Below are 24,384 nucleotides of genomic sequence, written 5' to 3'. Positions count from 1 at the left end.
GCAATGTAGACAGGGAGGCTGATCAGCTGACTCCAAAATCTACTTAAGACATGACACGGTGGTTAAATTAAATCAATCAAGAAGACATGCAAATAATGGGAAAGCCCAATACCATCAGACATGAAAACACAAAAGCTAATGAAAACATTTAAATTAGAAATACAGTAACATTCTGATGATTGTTTCAAGTTAAAAAAAATATGTTGATGCTGATGTTTCTCACATGGATTGAAGTTGCATAATCAGCCTATATTTTCCTCTCATTTTAGTTAATAATGTCACTGGCACACAAGAAGGATGTTAGCTACAAAGCAACTTCCAAATCTTGATATCATTAAGAGTCAACATACAAGAGCCAAAAGTGTAAAGGTAAGTTATAAGACTACAGCCTAAATGTAAAGGGTACAGCATTTGTTCATTCGTTCCCTATGTAAACTGAGAATGTAAAGTAACAAAAGAAAAGGAGAAATATTCAGCAAGTCAAACAGCATCTGTAAATAAAGGACTTAATTTCAATTTGTGTTTTATATTTCCAGCATTTGTTCCCATCCTCAATTAACAGGATCATGTGTTCTTGGATTTGTATGGCCACTTGAACTCTAGATCTAGAGTTTTAAAATTTGGGGCAGTTAAAAAAAAATTGTTTTGTCCAAAATATGGAGAAACTTGATCACAGAGAACATTCCGGTGATACGCAAGTGATAATGACAAACATGGTTATTTGTAGCTCTGGATCATTTTTCTGAAAATTCAACTTGGTATTTTAAACTTTGCATTCCTGTTTGTTTCAAACCACCAGAGAGGGTTCTAAAATAATGACAATCACTCTGGCATATGGGACCCCAAACTCAATCTACCCACTTGCAACAAACAATGCACCCTCAATACTCATCCATGATTCTGGGGCTAAGACAGTTGTATAGGCAAACAGAGCCCCTGTCCAGGATCCTCCAGCAAAAGGGCAAGGATAAGAAATGAGAGAGAGGGAAAGGATGGGCAATTGAAATGAGGATGAGGGCAAGAAGGAGAAACAGGTGAGGTAAGGTGGAATTGGAGAAAAGGAAAACAGGGCCACAGCGAATAGTACAGTACTCACAGCACATTTCATGGAAAGTTGGTTCCATTAAGCACCTTAGCATGCATCTATAAACTTGGAGACTAGGAACCAATCTTAAATTTTTGTATGGCTATCATCAGTTTCATAAGGAGTAACAGATAAACTACTTGACAACTTAACACACTTTTCGCCGTCGAAATTAATGTCATGCTGAAGTATAGTGAAAAAATACCAGTTCTGATCTGTTTTCACACACCCACCTTCTCTTTCCACCTTCTTCCTCCTTCCTTTCCAGTCCGGACAAAAGGTCTTTGCCCAAAAAGACAATTGTTTATTCTCCTCTATTGATGCTGGTTGACCTGTAGAGTTCCTCTAATATTTTGTCTGTGTTGCTCAACATTTCCAGCAGCTGCAGAATGTGTACATTAGTTACACCAAGCTGTGTAAGGAAGGTCAGTCACTGAGCTCAAGAATGCCAAGCAAAATGGAGATGTAAATCTGCAATGTGGCCGACTTACTCCATTAGCATGTGAGTAGCTGTGAGTGACCGCTAATAAGAGGAGGTAAGAGAGGTTTCTCTCTCTGGTTGCAAGCAAGTGCAGGAAGTTTCTGTCTGCCTAGTGTGTATGTGAAAACTATCCTGGTACCTGAACGGTCAAAATGCTACAACAAAGACTGTGTCACTGGACTTGGCTGCATCCACCACTTTCTGTAGTCTTTTCTGTTCCTGGCATGTCCAATTATAGGAACAGTTACTTATTGATTTTGAGATACAGCATGGTACCTGGCCCATATGGCCCAATGAGCCCGCACTGCTCAATTACAACCATGCGACCAACTAACCTGTTAACCCGTACACCTTTGGAACATAGAACAATACAGCACAGTACAGGCCCTTTGGCCAACAATGTTGTGCCGACCCTTAAACCCTGCCTCCCGTATAACCCCCCACCTTAAATTCCTCCATATACCTGTCTAGTAGTCTCTTAAACTTCACTAGTGTATCTGCCTCCACCACTGACTCAGGCAATGCATTCAACGCACCAACCACACTGAGTAAAAAGCCTTCCTCTAATATCTCCCTTGAACTTTCCACCCCTTACCTTAAAGCCGTGTCCTCTTGTATTGAGCAGTGATGCCCTGGGGAAGAAGTGCTGACTGTCCACGCTATCTATTCCTCTTAATATCTTGTACACCTCTATCATGTCTCCTCTCATCCTCCTTCTCTCCAGAGAGTAAAGCCCTAGCTCCCTTAATCTCTGATCATAATGCATACTCTCTAAACCAGGCAGCATCCTGGTAAATCTCCTCTGTACGCTTTCCAATGCTTCCACATCCTTCCTATAGTGAGACAACCCACACGGAGGAATACTGGAGGAAACCCACACGATCACAGGGAAAGCTTATGAACTCTTTACGGATAGAGGTGGAAATTCAACCCAGGTTGCTGCCACTGTGATAACTTTACACAATGCACCGCGCTATCATGCTGCCTAGTTATTACCCCACAACCATCAAAGAAAGAGCTAGGAAGTTGATTGGTGAAAGAGACAGAAGGCCATACAAGAAAGAAAAAAAGAGGGAGAACAGCACCAGAGGGAGGCGATGGGTGGGCAAGGAGATAACATGAGAGAGGGCCAAGAGGATGAGAAATGGTGAAGGGGGTGGGGGGAGGTGGCGGCATTACTTGAAATTTGAGAAATCGATGTTCATGCTATCAGGTTGGAGGCTATTCAAACGGAATGTAAGGTATTGTTCCTCCCAAATGGAATACAAGGCTCCTGAACTAGCATGGATCACTTCACTCACTCAACTCTGAACTGAATCCACAACCTAAAGGCTCACTTTCAAGGATTCTGCAACTTATATTCACAGTATTATTTAATTATTTGTGTGATGTGTTCTTCCTTTGCACATGGGTTGTTTGTCAGCCTTTTTTATGAATAGCTTTTATTAATTCCATCGTACTTCTTTATCTTTCTGCAAATGCCTGCAAGAAAATTAATTTCACAGTAATATATTGTGACATACATGTGCCTTGATAATAAATTTACTTTCACTTTGTACGTTCACATTATGCACAAATTGTAGAGCTGTAACCTTTCTAAATCTAGTAAGCTCAGGATTCCTTCTCCTGCACTGATCCACATTACAGGTCACCTTACTCCAGGAAGTCAGTTCCTACCAAGCTAATCCGACCATTGCCATAGATGATATCCTGGCATTGCAACACAAACAGCCTCTCACTACACATGGATCACTTCTAAAACATCAAAGACTCTCTCTCTAAAACAGCAAAGACATTTACTTCCAACAGCGATGAAGCACAAGCTCTGCTGGCAACTGCGCGAGATTCCAAGGGAGTGCTTTAAAAGAGAAGATCACCTACCAATTAAGAAAGCTTGAAAGAATCACAAGTGCACAGTTGCATTTAGACTGTGAGTGCTAACTCATAATACTTGGGCAGCTTATAAAGAAAGCACAAAGGGGAAAATGCTAGAGTTTTAACACTATAAATTCTAAGGCAGCATGTTTAAAATGAAACTATACTGAGTGCAAGATGTTTTCCAATTTCTGTAAGGAGTTTGCATGTTCTCCCCATGACTGCGAGAGTTTCACCGGGTGCCCCCGTTTTCTCCCACATTCCGAAGATGGATTATTAGGCTAATTGGTCACAAGAATGTAACTGGGAGGCACAGGGTCATTTAGCTGGAAGGACCTGTTAACTATCTCTAAATGAATAAAATGTGAGGGCCTGGAACTTCCTTGTTCATGCAAATGTTTTCACAACTTACGGAATATCCTGGCTCTATGACAAATTTTAGGTATTTTATTGGATCTTGCTGGTAAAATACAGGCATATTTATGAACAAAAAAGCTCAGAAATTGCAAATCTGTCAGTGTACCCAACAGGAAAGAACGCAGTAGCAGAGCAAAGGCTTACTTGAAGTTCCCCAGTCTGAATACTGGAGAATCTGCATTCAGACTCTACAACAGGTTATACCTAATCCATAAGCTGCATGTTTATTTGTTTCAGTGGAAAATTTACAGCTATGAGAAAGACAGGCAAGGTTAGGATATCATACTTTTAAACAATTTTTATATGCAATAATGTTTTATTTGTATAAAGTACTTAAGCTCTACAATACTCTGGTTAGACCACAAATGGAGCATTGCGTTGAATTCAGGTCACTTCATCACAGCAAGGATGTAGAAGCTTTAGAGAAAGTGTAGAGATTACCAAGATACTGCCTGGATTAGACAGCATGTCTCATGAGGACAGGTTAAGTGATCAAGGGCTTTTCTCTTTGGAGCAAAGTATGAGAGGTGACTTGATAAGAGGTACAGAAGTTTCTAAGTTGTTAGAGTAGACAGTCAGCACTTTTTCCCCAGGGCAGCAAAGCTAATACAAGATAGCATAATTTGAAGGTAATTGGATATCAAAGACTGGGATAGAGGGATTTTTTTTCCCACTTCACAAGTTGCAAGTGCATGAAATGCACTGCCGGGGTGATGATAGCGGAAGATATATTAGGGACATTTAAAGAACTCTTATATGGAAGAAAAATAAGAGGGCTATGTTGGAGGGAAGGATTAGACTGATCTTCGAACAGGTTAAAAGGTCAGCACAATGTCATGAGTCAAAGTGCCTGTACTATACTATGTCTTATTTAAGATAACATTTTTAGTTTATCTTTATACTGCTTGATAGCAATGACAGATGACAAAGCTGTTTTTAATCTAATGAAGATTTATTCAGCATTTTCACAAGTGAGGCTACTTTTTGCTCAGCTGCAAATCACACAAGGCCTTGTCAATCAGGTCCTGGCCAGCTTGCATTACAGAATGGTGTAGTCAAGTGCAACGTTATTCTACAGCCAAAGTCTATGAAGAATGAATATTTAATTTCTGCCCTTTAATGGTGTGCAGGTTAATATCAATGTGATGCCGAGGTAAACCAGAATACAGAGACTCTCTTCAATCCTTCAGTTTCATTACAACTTTCTAATTATTCTGGCACGTTGGTAGTAAAGACAGGTCTAGTTGAACCCAGTGATGTATCTGCTGCATGAAAAATTAAGAACAAGATAAATTTCAGAAATACGAAGTTAAAATTACCTGCAGGACAGGAATAACAGGATATAAAGCTTCTAGCAACTTGTTCCAGCTCGAAGCACTCATAACTAGGTATCCTTGCATTAAGTAAAGGAGAATGTCCTTCGCAGCAGTGTTCACCTGCGGGATGACAGAGAAGTATTTTGATAACTAGTAAGAAATTCATTCACATATCCTCAGCAAATCAATTAAACAAGATATGGCAAGATCAAAGACACAATAGACACTGCAGATGCTGGAAATCTAGAGCAATGTACTGTATGTAAGATGTTTGAGGGACTCAGCAGGTCAGACAGCATCTATGGAAAGGGTCTCAGGCTGACGTTAATTATTTATTCCTTTCCATAGATGTTGCCTGGCCTGCTGAGTTCCTCTAGCATTTTGTGCAGCAAGACCAAAATAGGTTTTAATGTATTTCAGTAACAAAGTAGCCGAGTTTAATGTGTCCTTTTTTAAAGCAAGGTTAGTTATGACTGTTGAATGATACTGCATAAAGAATAAATAGAAAGTGGGTAGGTTATAATAGAAGTAAAAAAAAAAGTCACATGCTGTGAGAACAGCAGTCAGAACATCAGTATGGTCAAGTAAAGCTAAGGCCACCCCATGGATAAATAAAAGAGATTGAAATCAGGTTTTTGGATTAGGAATTTGATTCAGGACAGTGTCGTCAGAGTTGCAAAGGATCATGGAGAATAGAAAAGATGACCTTTTATGTGGACCAGTGTACAGCTTTGACTTGGGGTGGCACGGTAGCGTAGTGATTAGCACAACGCTTTACAGTTTAGGTGACTCAGGTTCAATTCCCGCCACTGCCCCTAAGGAACTTGTACATTCTCCTCGTGACAGTGCGAGTTTCCTTTGGCCGCTCCTGCTTTTCGCTCACAGTGCAAAGGCATAGAGGTAGGTTAACTGTTCATTGTAAATTGTCCCGTGATTCGGATTAAATCGCAGATTGCTGTGCAGTGTGGCTCGAAGGGCAGGACTGACCGATTCCACACAGTACCTCAGTAAATAAATAAATAGATTGCTGAAGGAGTTTCAACTCTTGAAAGCAATAATCAAGAGCTGCAGTTAAAGATTAGCTTTATTTGTCATATGTATATTGAAACAAACAGTGAAATGGATTGCTTGCAATAACTCAGCAAGGATTTTGCTGGTGGCAGGCCACAAGTGTCACTACTCTTTTCGCACCAACATAACATGCCAACAACTTGCTAACCCTAACCACACATTTTTTGGAATGTAGGTGGAAACTGCAGTGTCCAGAAGAAACCCACACTGTTACAGGGAGAAAAGACAGCTTTCAGACAACGGTGGGAATCAAACTTAGATCGGTTATTGCAGGCACTGTAAAGCGGTTGTGCTAATCGTCAAACTACTGTGCTGCCCCTACTGTTAAATGTAACATTAACCTGCCTTGCCTAATAATTCCACTTTCCATTACTAAAATCTCATTTGTGATTACTGTTCCCCAAATGCTCTTGTAATGAATGAACTATCATTTGACCTTCTTTACTTTCAGGATCAGATTCAGCAAGAGTATTTTCCTCAAGAAACATACTGATCAAGCCAGGTGAGGGGGAAGGGGGGAATGAAGAATGAAGTTGGGAGGTGATAGGTAGAAAAGGTGAAGGGTTGAAGAGTGAATCTGATTGGAGAGAAAGGACCAAGGGAAGAAGGTGCACCTGAAGGAAGTGATAGGTAGGTGAGGAGAAGAGAAGAGGTAACAGGAAAGCCAGAATGGAGACTGAAAAAAACAGAGAAGGGGGAATGAGGAAAAATTATCATAAGTTTAAGAAATCAATGTTCATGCTGTCAGATTAGAGGCTACCCAGACGGAATATGAGGTGTTGCTCCTTCAACCTGATAGTGACCTCACCATGGCAGTAGAATGGGAATGGGAAGTAGAATTAATGTGGGTGGCCACCAGGAATTCCCATCTGCTGTGGCAGATGGATTGAAGGTGCTCCATCTTCCGTTACGAGAGGCATAATTCTTGTGGTACATTTCCTTTTAATGCCAATTGACTTCACTTTGAATAGGACCCCTTCATGTTGCACTGGATCATACAGTGCCCTGATATCAAAGACTCAAAACAGAAGTTATAATGAACAGTCAGGAGAAGCAAATAATTATCACAGTTCAGAACCAAACAGAGTACTAAAAGTACAGAGGCGTACTTAAAAAAAAAGAAAATGAGAGTGTTAGCCTCTATGAACATACAAAGTAAAAGAATTTTTTTTTAAAAACTAATGAATTTATAGAATAGATTTTCTTTGGACTAATATGGGGAAAGACAAGGGAATCTGAGATAAGGAAAAATTGTTCACACTGGCAAAGTCATCAATAATCATAGATTGAAGGCAATTTAAAAAGGGCATAGGGTCAGATCTCAACTAGAGAACTGTATTAGTTATGATACAGAAGATTATTAGGCCAATTGTGTCACTACCAAATGGAAATAAAAGAGCTACCCAATCTAATCACACTTTCCAACACCAGGTCTGCAGCTCTGCAGAACACAACTCTTTACCTGCAATTCCAAAAAAATATACTGTTTTACTTGAGGGCTTCTGCCTCTACCAGTCTTTTAGCAGAGTTCCAGACCTTTCTTAACCTACAAGTGGAAAAATAATGCTTGATCTTTCCACCAATTATTTTATGTTGATGTTCAATAGAAGTAGGTTATTTTCTATCTATTTTAACTTGGCCCCTCACAAGTTGATGAGCTGTGCTCTCCCAAAAAGACAGCCATGCCTTCCAGCTTTTCACGCAATTACAATATTTTAGTGCTGGAAAATTATCTCTGTACTCACTTCTGAGTAACTACAAATTCCCTCTAATATGGTGAGCAATACTCAAATACATGTCCTCAAGATGCATCTATCAAGTAATAGTGTTCTACAGTAATATTTCAGTTTTTATTTCCCAAGCATTCTGGATAACGTTTTACCTGCCAAAAGGTAAACTGAGTACATAATTCAAGGATAAGCACTTTCATTATTGTGGACCATGAGCTAATTAAAGAGTTGTAACAGAGAGCCAGAATGGTAACAATAGACTGAATGATCTTTTGTACCCTATCATTGAAAGATTTCCAGATCACATCTAGTCCATCTCCTTCCAACACCTTAAATTCATAAAGAGTCTGCCATTGCCTGTTAAATAAACATTTAGAAATCCAAGTACCTTCACAGCAGAGTCTTGTAAGCCAAAAGTGCATATTTCATACAAAACACGAGGATGGAGGAGAAAGTGAATGCCATGAGATGCTGATGATGCTGGTTTGGTAACATTGTGGATTCCCAAGCAATTCTTAGCAAGAAAATGTAAAAATAAATCCATTAGTGCATCGAATACAGGATTAATTTTAATTGAATTAAAATTAATTAATTTTATTTTTATTAATTAAAATTAATTTTAATGGAGTTAACCATGGAATTAAAACAATATTCTTCAGAGTGTCTTCTGCTAAAACATCAATTACAAATATTGGAATTACAAGTTCACCTTGTTTCAGTCTGGTTCTTGCCGAAATAGGCTTCAGATTTATGCCCCACAATGGGACTTCACTCAGTTGACATTTCATGCAGCTCTGAGGAATATTTTGCTGTTGAAGTACTAATTTTTGAATAACTCTTAAGAACACAATACAAGCTGGTTTGCAGCATTTGAGGATTAACAGGGGATTTTATACAGTTTGCGTACCATGATTTATTCCTCAACCAATACCAGTTGAAACAGTTTTTGTTCATTTATCTCAATACACCTTGCAGGATTTACCATGTACAGATTAGCTACATGACAATAATGAATACTCTTTAAAGTCAGCAAATCAGTTGTAAAGTTGTTGTGATATGCTAAATACCACATAAATACAATTTATTTTGTCTCAGTTTTGACTGTTCCACCATAAACACATGGCCCGGATCTCTTGTTAGTTTAGTCTTCACTGACTTTACAAAAGGACCAAGATCCGTGCTTCATCTGTTACAGCCAGTTGATGTGAATGCCAAGTCATAAAGATATCTCCGCAACACAGTATTCTGATCTTCAGCGATGGTACCTTTCACCAGAAGCCTTTCCAATCCACAGTTAGCTCTGGCTGCTGCTGACTCATTTGCAACATTCTGCCTATTCTCACACTCTTCCATTCGCCTGGCCTATCTCTGTGACTATTTACCTGCCCTCATTTTTGACAACATTGTACACCATTGAATATCACAGAAAGTTAAAATCTAAAAACAAAATATTCAGCCCAATAGTTCCATTTAAAAATGTTGGAATGCAGATATAGTCAACAGAACATAAAGCATTACAGCATTCTACAGGCCCTTTGGCCCACAATGTTGTGTCAACCTTTTAACCTACTCTAAGATCAATATAACCCTTAGCCCCCCCCCCCCCATACAGCATTCCAATTTCCTATCATACACGTACCTAAGAGTTTCTTACATTCCATTAATGTATCTGCTTCAATCACCACCCCGGCAGAACATTCCATGCACTCACCATTCTCTGTGTAAAAGCCTACCTCTGACACCTCCCTTTACTTTCTTCCAATCACTTTTAAATTATGCCTCCTCGTATTAGCCATTTCTGCTCTGGTAAAAAGTCTCTGGCTCACCACTCAATCTATGCCTGTTATCATCTTGTACACCTAAGGGAATCTAAATAGTTGCACGTACTTGGAACAGAATAATCATTGCCACAGACAGCTGTGGACGCCAAGTCATTGGATATATTTAAAGTACAGGTTGATTAGTGAGGGCTTCAGAGGTTACAGGGAGAAGGCAGGAGAATTGGGTTGAGGGAAAATAAATCAGCCATGATTGAATGGCAGTTCAGACTCAACGGGCTGAACAAACTAATTCTGTTTCTATGGCTTATGTTGGAGAAGGAAAAGAAAATATTTTAAGATGAAGATGACTAAGTTAAGAGAAATCTACAGAGGAACACACACAACAAATCAATGTAAAATCTACAGCCCACTGACAAGAGATCAACAATGTTCTTAGCTTACCTTGACAACAGCTAAGGAGCAGAGATAGGTCTTAGTTTTAATAATGGGCAAAGGATGAGACAAGAGTTTTAGGAACACTTTCTGGCTTTCTCCTTCAAGTATTGGGCTGGTCTGTGCAGATGAAGAACTGCAAAAAATACAAACAGAAATAACATCATTCAGATTTTTTAGCAGCATAGATCAGCTCTAAGCAGATTAAAACCTGAAAACTTGTATTATTTCAAGTTGAGCTTTCACCCCAAAAAATACCTAGTATTTGAAAATATTTTCAACTTCCTATGATAAATATTTTTCATAACCCACAAGAGAAAATAAATAGTCATGCAAGAAATCTAATGATGTTAGCCACTGGATTTTTTCTTATAAGTTTTAACTTTGCTGAAAGTGCAAGGTTATCCTGCTGTAGTGAGGAAGATTAGATGTTTACTGCCCAAGCGCATTAGAAATACACCATGTATCATCTGAGACAACCAAATTGAAATGAACAGCTCAAGTGACAAGACGAAAGCATAAAGTGAGTGGCTGAATTAGGTACAAATTAGATAGAGAACAGGAAAAGGGAACAAAAGATTGAACTGTGAGATTAAAATCACAAAAGGAATGTCATTTCTTTAGACAGGTTTAACTGTTGGCACTGGCACTTAACGCCATATACACTAAAAGAAAATCTTGGACACATCACCCTCCTGTGAGTTTAGTACAGTACTGTATGTATCAATCATGGAATTGAACTTAGGAGCCAAGAGGTAATGTTGCAGCTATATAGGACCCTGGCCAGACCTCACTTAAGAGTACTGTGCTCAGTTCTGGTTGCCTCACAAGAGGAAGGATGTGGAAGCCATAGTAAGGGTGCAGAGGAGATCTACAAGAATGTTCCCTGGATTGGGGAGCATGCCTTATGAGAATAGGTTGAGTGAACTTGGCTTTTTCTCCTTGGAGCGACAGAGGATAAGAGGTGACCTGATCGAGGTGTATAAGATGATGTGAGGCATTGATCATGTGGATAGTCAGAGGCTTTTTCCCAGGGCTGAAATGGTTGCCACAAGAGGACACAGGTTTAAGGTGCTGGGGAGTAGGTACAGAGATGTCAGGGGTAAGTTTTTTCACTCAAGAGAGTGGTGAGTGCATGAAATGGGCTGCCGGCAACAGTGGTGGAAGCTGATACGATAGGGTCTTTTAAGAGACTTTTAGATAGGTACCTGGAGCTTAGTAAAAATAGGAGGGCTGTAGGTAAGCCAGGTAATTTCTAAGGTAGGGACATGTTCGGCACAACTTTGTGGGCAAAAGGGCCTGTATTGTGCTGTAGGTTTTCTATATTTATATGTATTTACCATTAGAGTACTTCAACTTCAATCTAATCAGTGCATTTCAATGCTGTTACATACAACAAGGTTTGACTTTTGTGAAGGTGACATAAAAGCAGAAAATGTTAAACAGTAAATGCTGAATGTAGCTTATCCACAATCTCTTTCTGATGTGAAACCGCTAAAACATTTGCACATCGTCTTCAGTTATTTTGACAACAAATTACAGCCCTGTACCTTTAAGTGCCTACTTTGCTAGATCAGGAAAACATTTATAAAAATTGCACAATTACATAGAGGAACATGTAACACTATGTTGAAGTGGCACTCCTTCAGGCAGAATTGGAACTGGCATTGGTTTATTATTGTCGATGTACTGAGAAAGTGAAAAGCTTGGTCTTACATACCGTTCATATTAGCTAAAATCATTACACAGTGCACTACGGTTTAACAAGGTAAAACAATAACAATGCAGAATAAAGTGTAATACCTACAGAGAAAGTACAGTGCAGGCAAACAATACGGTGCAAGGTCATAATGAGGAAAACTGTGAGACCAAGAGTTCATCTTACCATACTAGGAAATTACATAATAGTCATACAAAGTTTTGTATGAATCTCCCAGGACTATGGTCTTAGAATCTTTACAGTGATAGATTTACAGTAACAGCTTGGTATGGAGCTTCCAATGTATTTGGATCAAAAGAAGCTGCAGAGGGATGTAGACTAGGTCAGTTTTGAAATGGGACAGCCCGCGCCATCATCAAGGACATCTTCAAGAGGTGATGACTTTAAAAAGCATCATCCATCTTTAAGAAGAGAAGATCTGCAAAAGCCAGAAATCCAAGCAAGACTCACACAGAATGCTGGAGGAACTCAGCAGGCCAGGCAGCATCAATGGATAAGAGTACAGTTGACATTTCCGGTTGAGACCCTTCAGCAGGACCTTCCTGCTGAAGGCCCAAAACGTTGACTGTACTCATTTCCACTGATGCTACCTGGCCTGCTCAATTCCTCCAGTATTTTGTGTGTGTTGCATTCATCATTAAGGCCCTTTACCATCCAGCATATGCCTCTTATTACTATCATCAGGGAGAAGGGTACAGGAGGATCCTGAAGACCAATGTTTTAGAAACAATTTCTTCCCCTTTGCCATCAGCACTCAACCTTATTATTCCCTTTTTTCCCCTTTTATTTATTTTAGTAACTGATAAATTTTAATGTCATTGTTCAACACTGCTGCCATCACAAAATGACAAATTTCATGTCATATGTTATGTCCGTGAGAATAAACCTGATCATGTTTAGAATTTTTTTTAAGAGAAAACCTGATACTTTATGGTTTTCTTGCCAATAGCAACCTGGAGACAGAATTAATCAAACAATTACTAAAGTGCAGAATGCAGCTATTTGACATGTGAAATCTAGTGGGCTTGAAAGTGGGATATACACTCAATGGCCACTTTATTAGGTACACCTATATAATTGCTCATTTTGCAGTTATCTGATCAGCCAATCATGTGGAAGCAACACAATGCATAAAAACATGCAGACATGGTCAAGAGGTTTAGTTGTTGTTCAGACCAACCATCAGAATGGGGAAGAATTATGATCTAAGTGACTTTAACCGTAGAATAATCGTTGTTGTCACACAGGGTGGTTTGAGTATCTCACAAATTGCTGATCTCCTGGGGATTTCACACAACAGTCTCTACAGCAGGGGTTCCCAATTTTTTTTATGTCATGGACCCTTATCAATGGGTCCAGAGGTTACAAAGAATGGTGAAAAAAACAAAAAACAAAATCAATGAGCAGCAATTCTGTGGGTTAAAACATCTTGTTAATGAGAGGTCAGAGGAGAATGGCCAGATTGGTCCATGCTAACACGAAGGCAACAGTAATTCAATAGCCACGCATTATAGCAGAAGAGCTTCCCTAAACGACACTTCGAACCTTGAAATAGATGGACTGCCGCAGCAAAAGATACAAACGTGCACTCAGTAACCACTTCCTTATGTACAGGAAGCATGTAATGAAGTGGGCACTGAGCGTGAAAACAAAAAAAAAAATTCAGAAGTATTCTGCAGGACCCATGCATCTAAAGAGGCAAAAAGAGTTCATGTTTCCAGTCCACAAACTTCCAACAGAATTTTAAAAAACATGCACAGCCTGATGTGTAAAGAAAAATGGATGGTGAGAACAAAGGAAGGAAACATCTGTGCAAGAGTGGAGAGCAACATAGATCAGATAACCCAAGCTCTGGGAGTGCAGGCTGTGAGGGGGTGGTGAAGGCACACGAAGTGCAGATGATGCAAGGAGAAGATGGAGGATAGAGAGGAAAAAATAATAGTGCTGGAGCTCTAAGACAGAGACCACTGCAAGTGCTGGAAATAGCTAGACATCTGTGGAAAGAGAAAAAGCTGAATTAATGTTACAGGTTTGAATGGAACAATGTAAAATGAAAAGACGAGTCAGAATGGAAGTGGGATGGAGAACTGACATGACAGGTTAATTCAACATTCTCTCACCATAACTAGTACCTTTGGCTTCCAACAAAACCAAATTCAAGCTTAATAAATAGCAAACAATCTTGTTACAAGTTGACAATAATTAGCCTGTCCTCTTAAGTATTTCTGCCACCACCTGTGCCTGCATCTTTGGGTCCCAAATTCTCATCTCAGAACCCACACTATTACAGTGGAATCATAGGATTTTCAAAGCCAAGAGATTGCCTAAAGAGAATATTCTGTACATATTTATTAGAAGATTTAAATATGATATGAAACATCCTCGTTACATTTCTGAGCAGATGTCAATGAACTTCTGGACCAGCTGTAGCTGTTGATGGTAAGGAAGGCTGAGTACAGCCTGGTCTGCTAACTCAATCAATTCCATGAGATCCCGTTCCCTCTGCAAGAAGGAGAATTCAATTAGGTTGAGAACATGCCTTTCTCTTTCCAAATATTACATGTAAAACCTCAAAGTACAAAGTAAATTTATTATCAAAGTATACAGTAGATCACCATATACTAACCTGAGATTCATTTTCTTGCAGGTATTCACAGTAGAACAAAGCTACACACAAGGGCTGACAAACAACCAATTTGCACAAGAAAACAAACTGTGCAAATACAAAAAAAAACTAATAATAAATAGATAGATACATAATAGATGAATAAATTATATTGAGAACAAGAGTTGAAGACTCCTGTAAAGTGAGTTCAGGGATCAGATCTGTGTTGAGGTAAGTGAAGTTATCCACAAGTTTTAACTTAGTTTAATATAAACAAAACTATCAAGTGCTATGTTTAGATTAAGGGATAAGAATTGCAGGATTATCACTGTTATTCAACTATGAAAGATAAATAGAAATTATTGCCACATTAATGCTCCAATTCCCAGAGATAAAGCTGTGTTATTTCTGCATGGCTGTGACAATGACGACAATTTAAGGTCTCTTAAATGGTACTTGAAGAGTTTCTTATTTTAAGGAGATGTACAATGGTGCATATTGGTTTGTAAAATTAATAAAATATATAAGAAAATACATGATACAGATTTTTAATGGGTCATGAATCTAATGTATTGACATATTTTAGAACTTGGAATAAGAATTAAAATTGCAAATGATTTTGATTAAAAAACAAAATCAAAAACAATTCTGGCAAAATCTTATGAAATTAAAATATTTGCTTCATGGAGACTTGCTTTATACTAGAATACTTGGTTCTTTTTAAATTTGGTACTCACCTTTAATGGAGGTTCAGACTGAAGCTTTGAAACTTAACATGGAAATGCTCTCACCTATATCTCTGCAGTCTGACAGCTTTACAATAGAAGATGACTCAGAACATCTTTCATGTATCAGTTCCCATAAGTAAGAATATTTATTACAAGAGGACTAATATTTCTCAATTAAAATAAGCTTTAAAATATTACATAAGCAAATTAATATTACTTTGAATTAAGGAGACACGTTCATATTAAATAAATCATTTATGACAACAGAACTGCGTATTTAAGTGATATACTGCTCTGACTCTATAAACTGATTGACTCCTTTAAGCAATTTGGTCCACAAAACAATTCAGCTACCTGACTTGCTGTATGAAAACAGAACTGCAAATTGCTCTTTGGAAAATAAAAAGGAAATCAGTCAAAATCAACAACTACTTATTCCCTAGTTTCAGAACTAATAAATAAAACAGTGTATACATACCTTTGCTTCAACATCCTTGATAAAAGAACATGCATACTCCATTGAGTGTGCTATCTCTGTGGCTCTCTTGTACATATTATAGCTCTGCAAGCTGACCTTCTCTAAGTAGACAGTGATGGACTCATGAATGCTGAAATAGCTCAAACGGAATGGGACATCCAGAGACAGAAGGTAAAGTGCATTCCCTATGCTCTCTGGCAGAACTTCACTAGCCTACATAAAAAAAAATTCCAAGTTAGATGTTGCCTGACGTGCTCTCTTCCAGCATTTTGTGCACACTACTGTGGATTTCCAGCATTTGTAGAATCTCTTGTGTTTATAACTTTAAGTCATTAACAGAATCATTGTAAGAAGAATATTAAATAGTACATTTGTAATTTAGAGAGTTGTATTGATATTTAAAGTTTATTAATGAGGTGCTTTACATTTACTCTCTGAAGAGATTGCTATGGTCAATTTCACAAAATATGAAGGCAATTGAGCTGCCTAGTTCTGACTTTCTGAAGGATCAAAGTGATTATTCTCTTTAGCCTTGGGAACTAAAGACAATGAGCAAAGCTCATTCTGCCAATGATTTACCTTGGAAAGTACACAGAGAAATAAATATTCCTTATATTTACCCTTATACTGTTACCCTTATACTGGATTGTGATGCACAGAAGGAAAAAATAACTACAAACACTAATTGTCCCAGGTGTAACTGAAACATAACCACAGGGATAACCTGTGACACTGACTTTACTCACCATTCATTGTGCACTAACCATACACAAGGTGCTAGAAAGCACCAGTTTCAAAGATGCCTTTCAGGACTTCAACCCAAAATAATCTTCAACATGAAGGTAAGAACAATGGGGTTTGGGGAAGTGGTGGTTTACCATGATTACTAGTTATCAACCACCTCTTGCTGTAGTAGTTCAATCATTAAACCAGATAAGTGGAAGTAATTAGGTAACACTTTATGCTGACAAATTGGTTATAGCATGTGAATCAATTCCTTTTAAACAGAACTACTACAAATAATCCGGTATTTGTGTTTGAGATTAGAAATTAGCTTTATTTGGGTTTCAGCACTTAAGTTACAGAGAAAGGTTGAACAAGTTAGGTCTTCATTCTTTGGAGCATAGAAGGTTGAGGGGGGACTTGATAGAGGTATTTAAAATTATGCGGGGGATAGATAGAATTGATGTGGATAGGCTTTTTCCATTGAGAGTAGGGGAGATTCAAACAAGAGGACATGAACTGAGAGTTAAGGGGCAAAAGTTTAGGAATAACATGAGGGGGAACTTCTTTACTCAGAGAGTGGTAGCTGTGTGGAATGAGCTTCCAGTAGAAGTGGTAGAGGCAGGATCGATACTGTCATTTAAAAAAAAAATTGGATATGTATATAGACAGGAAAAGAATGGAGGGTTATGGACTGTGTGCAGGTAGGTGGGACTAGGTGAGAGTAAGCGTTCGGCACGGACTAGAAAGGCCGAGATGGCCTGTTTCCATGCTGTAATTGTTATATGGTTATGTGGCTTATTTGTCACATGTATATAGAAATATACAGTGAAGAGCATCATTTTTACCAACAGTCAACATAGTGCAAGGACGTGCTGAGGGTTGCCTGCAAGTGTTACCATGCTTCCACCGCCAGCAAAGCATGCCCACAATTTACGAACCCTAACCCACACGTCTTTGGAATGTGGGAGGAAACTGGAGCACCTGGAGGAAACCCATGTGGTCACAGGAAAAATGTCCAGACAGCAGAGGGAATTGACCACCCCCTCCCCCCCCCCCCCTCCCCCGGTGCTGTAATGTATGGCGCTAATCAGGTTATCATGTCATATCTCGTTTTTTTCTTTCAAAATGCTGTTAACCAGTAACTAAGCAGATATTGTTGTAAGTCAGAGTGGTAATATTTATTTTTGATTGAAACCCAGAGTGTGAAAGAAATGTTCTTGATTAAATCTCCAACAATGCATGACATAGTGGTAGGCATGACACAATCCTCCAAGGCACAGAAGGCTATGGACCAAACAAATGACCCTATGATACTAATTATGCTAAGAGTGAATTGGGAGAAAGAATTAAAAAAGGCTCCTTATTGAATATTTATTGAATAATTACTGAAAATTATTCCAAGTTCAATTCCTTCCTCACGTTTTAATTCCAGGAACTGATAAAAATGCATAGCAGGCAATACACAGTATAAAGCTTGAGTGCATTTTGGGTCTTCTGATGTCAGACAGAATATCCTATTAGTAGGTCTGGATGTTTTAATCTTATTGTTGTACACAATAATGTTCCTCTGCCATGGTTCCTACATCAACAATGACCTAGGAACAACTTCTGCATGAACAAGAGGTAGTATATCTGTACCAATTAACCATACGATTTGGTCACAGATGAAGATGCCTTCACAAGACCATATGCACCCAACTAATTTCATCACCCCAAAATCAGATGGCTCCAATTATTTGCAAGACTAGTTAGAATGGAAATCATAATGGAATGATTGGAGCAACTTCAGAGTACATGAAGGTTCCCCTAACAGTGGGCATCACAAAACTACCAAGCAGAATTTGTACCAAAGACTTTATTCCTTGGAACACAGAAGACTGAGGGGAGATTTGACAGAGGTACACAAAATTATGAGGTGGTATAGATAGGGAAAACACAAGCAGGCTTTTTCCACTGAAGTTCAGTGGGTTAAGGGTGAAGGGTGAAAAGCTTAAGAGGAACATGAGGGGAAACTTCTTCACTCAGAAGGTCGTGAGAGTGTGGAACTAGCTGCCAGTGCATGCAAGCCCAATTACAGCATTTAAGAGAAGTTTGGATAGGAATATAGGTGGTAGAATATAGAATATAGGGGCTATGGTCCCAAAGTATGTCGATGAAAGTAGACAGTTTAAATGGTTCGTCATGGGCTAGGTGGGCCAAAGGGCCTTTCTCTGTGCTGTACTTCAATGGCACTATAACAAAGAAGGATATACAAAATAGCTGGGTGTACTCAGGATAGAAAATTCAACAGTAGTTTGTTTTATATACATTTATTTTTTGCAACCACATACATCTAAAAAAATTAGGAGTATGCTGAATAGTAATTACTCTGTAGTTTTTCTCTCCACTTTATAAATACTCATGAATTGCAGCATCAAACAGAAAAATACATCAGATCAGTGATATTCAAACTGAGAAACTCAGACAGAGCCTACACAAGGGATGCACAAGGTCAATGCTCCAGTTATTCTGACAGATTAATGGTCCTATTTAGATTGCTTGATCCCCAAAGGTAACCAGGGAAGAAAACGAGCACAATTTAAACTTTAAGCCTCATTTATCACTAAAATTCACTGGAGACATCACATTGTCGCTTTAAACATTTCGAAGATTCCATTCAACAAACTAGAGTAGCATAGAGATATAGCCAGCAAAGCTACTGCCTCAGTCCCAGTCACCAGTTTCAATCCTATTCTCTGGTGTTTGTGGGGAGTCTGTGTGGTCTCCCTGTGACCATGTGGGCTTGTTTCCTCCTGCTCCTTCATACCTCCACAAGCAAGCAGATTCTCAAGTGGATTCTTTGGTTAATTGGTTACTGTAGTTTGTCCAGGCTCTGTACGCAACTGGTAGAATCAGGGTTAAATTGAATGGTATATGTGGAGAATAATACAGTAGATGCAGACGAATATAAATTGGTGCAGACAATTAGCACACATTCACTCGGCTGAAGAACTTGTTTATAAACACTGATCATGATGTGATTAAGGCAGTATTTCTTAAAACACCTATGATGATGCTGTAATTCTGAGTATCAAAGGCAAGCCTTGAATCATCTAGTTGATGACTCCACTGCAAAGGAGAGGGGCTGTCCAGAGTGAGGCACAAGCATTCAGCCCATTAACAACTTAATGGAATTTCAGACTGAATACAAAAGCCCTTTGAGGATTGAAAATTGTTTCAAAATCTAATTTGTACAGCAAGTGATGTTCTGCAATGTTTTTTGCATTGCCTTTGTTTGGCTTCTTTCTAAGAAACTGTTCATAGTTTCAATCACTATTTGAAAAAGTTTGTGCAAAAGGAAAGCTTCTGAACTTAAAGAAGCCAACATTTAGTCTCATATCCTATCCAAAACAGGAAATACACACTGCTTATTTCATATAATCACTGTGAATTACATCACAATTGCATAACCATCAAAGGAAGTAGCTTATCAATATTAACAAGCAAATGCCCTTCAGAGTTTTCATCAGTTGAAGATACCTTGCTCAGTTGGCCATTTTTATACACATTTCTGGATACATCACTGCACTGTCTTGTCAGACACTGCACAATGAATAGCAAGTTTAAAAAACTTTAAAAAATAGAAAATTGCATATGAATTATAATTACAAGTGTATGCAGAAACAAGGAGTAATTACAGAACCATCAGTAACTATCATTACACATACAGTAGCATAGCGCATCACTTTAGTGACCGTGAATCAGGGTCAATTCCTACCACTACCTGTAAGGAGTTTGTACTTTCTCCCCGCGACTGCATGGGTTTCGTCTGGCTGTTCCACCTCCATCCCACTTCCCAAGGACCTACAGCTTAAGGTTAGTGAGCTATAGGCATACTATGTTGGTACCATAAACGTGGCAACACTTGTGGGCTGCCCAACACTGCTCTTGGTGTAAAGACACTTCATATATATTTCAATGTACATGTGACAAAGCTAATCTTAATTGTCCTTTAACATACATAAAAACATGCAGAGAGCTGCAAACTTAGATCTGATTGTGTACAAGACCCAAATGAAATCTTGTGAAAGTGAACAGGTACAAATGGATCAGCTCACCTTCTCTACGGGGAGGACTATTTGCAGAAAACGCACGGAGAATAATGCAATACTAATAAACGCTAATCGATGGTGCACAATAGCCTTTTCTGGTTGTTCTACAGCAATGCTGGTACTATGATAAGCAAGAACTTCCCCCAAAGCATCCAATGATCCTATCAGACTTTCCTTCTGTAAATAGAAACAGTAAAATGAAAAGCATTACACTTACTCATTTGATGTACCCTAAACCAGTAACAGTGGTTAACTGATACTGCATTTGTTTTGGCTTCTACACCTTAAATAAAGATTTAATAATAGTTATTGGTGCATGCTGAGAACAGAAATCGCAAATTAAATATTTAGTACAAAACACAGTACTGTTTAAAATGACTATAAGACATAGGAGCAGAAATAGACCATTCGGACCAGCGAGCCTGCTCTGCCATATCATCATGGTTGATTTACTTTCCCTCTGAACCTCATTCCCCGCCTTCTCCAAGTAAGCTTTGATGTCCTGACTCATCAGGAACCTATCAATCTCCACTTTAAATACACTCATTGACTTGTCTCAACAGCTGCTTGAGATAATGAATTCCAGATTCACCACTTTCTGGCCAAACAGATTCCTCCACATCTCTGTTCTAAAGGGACATCCTTTATTCTGAGGCTGTGCCTTCTGGTTCTAGACTTCCCGACTACAGGAAATATTCTCTTCGCATCCATTCTATCTAGGCCCTTCAATAAACAATACATCTCAATGAGATTCCTCACCCCCCACCTAAACTCAGCCAAACACTCCTCATACACTAACACTTTCATTCCCAGGATCATTCTCATGAACCTCCTCTAGACCGCCTCCAATGGCTGCACATCCTTATAAGACAAGGAGCCCAAAGTTACTCACAAGACTCCAAATACCATCTAACCAATGCCTTGTAAAATCTCAGCATTACATACTTGTTTTTATATTCTCATCCTCTTGAAACGAATGCTAACATTGCATTTGCCTTCTTTAACACTAACTCAACCTGCAAGTTAATCTTTAGAAAATTCTTCACGAGGACTCCCAGGTCCCTTTGCATCTCTGATTTCTGAATCTACTCCCCATTTAGAAAATAGTCTACGTCTTAATGCCTTCTACTAAAGTACATGAACAAACACTTCTCTGCACTGTATTCCATCTACCACTTCTTTGCCCATTGCCCAAATGTCTCAAGTCCTTCTGCAGACTCCCTGCTTCCTCAACACTACTTGCCCCTCCACCTATCTTGTATCTTCCAGAAACTTGGCCACAAAGCTATTAATTCTATCATTCAAATCATTGACATATAATGTGAAAAGAAGCAGTCCCAACACTGATCCCTGCGGAACACCATTAGCCCCTGCAGAATACCACTAGTCACCAGGAGCCAATCAGAAAAGACCCCATTTATTCCCACTCCTTGCCTCCTGACAGTTAACCAATCTTCTGTGCATGCTATGATCTTTCCTGTAAAAGTTGTAGTGATGTAAAAGTACCAGAAGAAAGATTCATGAATGGGAATATATCATTTGGTCCAATGAAGCCCATTTGATCATATTTCATCTCACCCAATCTACCAATAAATTACATTCTTAATAAGAGTCTCTCCCTTATCCAGTGAATTATTTCAAATGCAAATCACTCTTTTTGGGAAGAAATAATTTTACAATTATAATGCCATGCATCCTTTACCCAATTCAATGAAGTGGCTCTCATTTAGCTACAGTAAATATTTAACAGGTCCATGGCTTATGCATCTACAAGAATATTTACAGCTAATACCACTGGGCACAATTTTAAGATGATTGGCAGACCATGTGGGGGGGGGGTGGAGAATGTCTGGGTTTAAGTTCTTTACACAAAAAGTGGCGGACGTTCCTCCTACCACGTCTCAGTGGCTTTCCCAAACTATTTCATATCTAAGTTTGGAAAAAATCAGAAGCACTATTTTTGACTCATCAGTCAAGTTTGAAGAAACTTGGGGACCGTTTATTCGACATTTTCATATGAATTAATCTGACCTTTTCCAGACCTTCTTTCTGCTTATTCTTGTTCAGGTATGGAGTTCCGGAGTTTCTTTGACACTATCACATACTTATAAACTGTTATTATTGCTCATGTTAGTTTAGTTTAGTGTTTTTTTTTCATTATACATTTTCTTTTACTTATTTTCAATTTTTTTTCTTTTTTGATGATTATTTTTGTTTTTTTTTCATATATAGTTATACAGACTTGATTGATTAATGTACTTTTTTCTGTTGATGTTTAATAGGATATTATTATCTTATTACCAATGTAATTTCAAGTCTATTGTATTCATAACCTATTCATTATTATGTTATGTTCTTTATATATATATATATGAAACTCAATAAAAAGATTGAAAAAAAAAGTGGCGGACGTGTGGATCGCACTGCCAGGGGTTTTTGCAGAGATAGATACATAAGGGACATACAAGAAACTCTTAGATAAGCACATAAATGACAGAAAAATAGAGGGCTATGTTGGAGGGAAGGGCTAGATTGATTTTAGAGAAGGTTAAAAGGTCAGTACAACATTGAGAATAGAAAGGCCTGTTTTGTATTGTACTGTTCTACATTCCATGTTTTATTAACCTTATTCAAGAGGCTGAAATGCAAAGAGGAACAAGAATGCATAGAGTCTTGGACATGCTGAATGTGGAGTATTGTATTCAGTTTTGACCACTACACCTTCTGAAAACAGAATACAATTCATATGGTAAGAAATTTGGATGACCTTACGACTATGGTGGATGTATAGCAAAGCAAAAGAGCTAATATCACATTCAAGTATGGAAATGAAGAAAGATAAAGGACAGGGATAAAAGAAAGATAAAGATACTACTATGATTTGGAATGGCTGCAGAAATGTGTGCTCTGATTAAATGCCGGAAGGATCTTGGTGCAGGTAAGCTTACCTGTATAAGGGAAAAATCAAGAAAAGGAGACATTATCTTAAATTTAGTATGGATCATTCACGAACAGAATGATGTAAGACTTATTCAGACTAACAGTCATAGAAATTTGGAACTCAATTTCCCAAAAAGTTGCAAGCAGTTGAGGCTTTAAGATACATTCTCATAAGACAAGAGCATCAACGGGTGTGTAGCAAAAGTGAAAATAAGCACTTGTTCTCCAGGATTTATGCATGTAGCTAGTGAACAGGGCAGCTTTGCTGGTATGTCATGGGCCGTGCAGTACATTTATTACTGATTTACTGCTTCCCCCTACTGGTTAGAACTGGAACATTCACCTAGAGATGCAGAAGCTGTGATTGAAAATGTTAACATCTAAATAATTATGGTACTTTTCTTGTATTTGATGCCAAATTTAATTTGGATAGTTATCATGTATACTGGCAGAAAAGCAAAAATAATTCTTTCTATATGTCAGAACCAATGAAAATTTGAAAGGTGAGAATGGAAACATCCATCACATTATTTATAGATTATGGACTTTCTTAGAACAGGGTATGCTACAACAATCTCTTCGTCAGTTTCTTCAGCTCCATCCCAATTATTGGTATCCATTGTTATTCAATGTAGGGCCAATTTTTTTCCCTACATATAGCAGAGCCTTAGATGCTTATGAAGATAACATCATTTCCTGTGCCACAGCACATAGGATTGAAACAGAGCTGCAATGCAATCCATTTTTGAAATGCTCTGAGTTTGCGAAAGATGATACACAAGATTCAAATCTTTACTTTATTCTGAACATCCAGCACTAGCTTGAACCAACATCATGACTTGTTAACAAAAATTCAAGTACAATTCCCAGTGTTGACTCTTAAAAGCTTTGGAAAGAAAGGTGCTGGCA

General features: G+C 38.4%; 1 protein-coding gene across 2 annotated transcripts in view; it reads right to left on the bottom strand.

Annotated features, from left to right (window-relative positions):
- The window catches only part of rttn (rotatin), a 255,709-nt gene that overhangs the window by 168,974 nt on the left and 62,351 nt on the right, over nt 1-24,384 (bottom strand). For both annotated transcript variants that reach the window (XM_059971494.1, XM_059971501.1), the window contains exons 11-16: nt 20,542-20,712; nt 15,719-15,931; nt 14,297-14,409; nt 10,197-10,323; nt 8,363-8,488; nt 5,177-5,293 (exon numbers count right to left, since the gene is read on the bottom strand). In XM_059971494.1, the coding sequence (XP_059827477.1) occupies nt 5,177-5,293; nt 8,363-8,488; nt 10,197-10,323; nt 14,297-14,409; nt 15,719-15,931; nt 20,542-20,712 (867 nt within the window). The remainder of the gene's footprint in view (nt 1-5,176; nt 5,294-8,362; nt 8,489-10,196; nt 10,324-14,296; nt 14,410-15,718; nt 15,932-20,541; nt 20,713-24,384) is intronic.

Source organism: Hypanus sabinus, chromosome 1 (genome assembly GCF_030144855.1).
Source record: "Hypanus sabinus isolate sHypSab1 chromosome 1, sHypSab1.hap1, whole genome shotgun sequence".
In the NCBI taxonomy this organism is placed as follows: Eukaryota; Metazoa; Chordata; class Chondrichthyes; order Myliobatiformes; family Dasyatidae; genus Hypanus; species Hypanus sabinus.
This window is presented reverse-complemented; position numbering and strand designations above follow the sequence as displayed.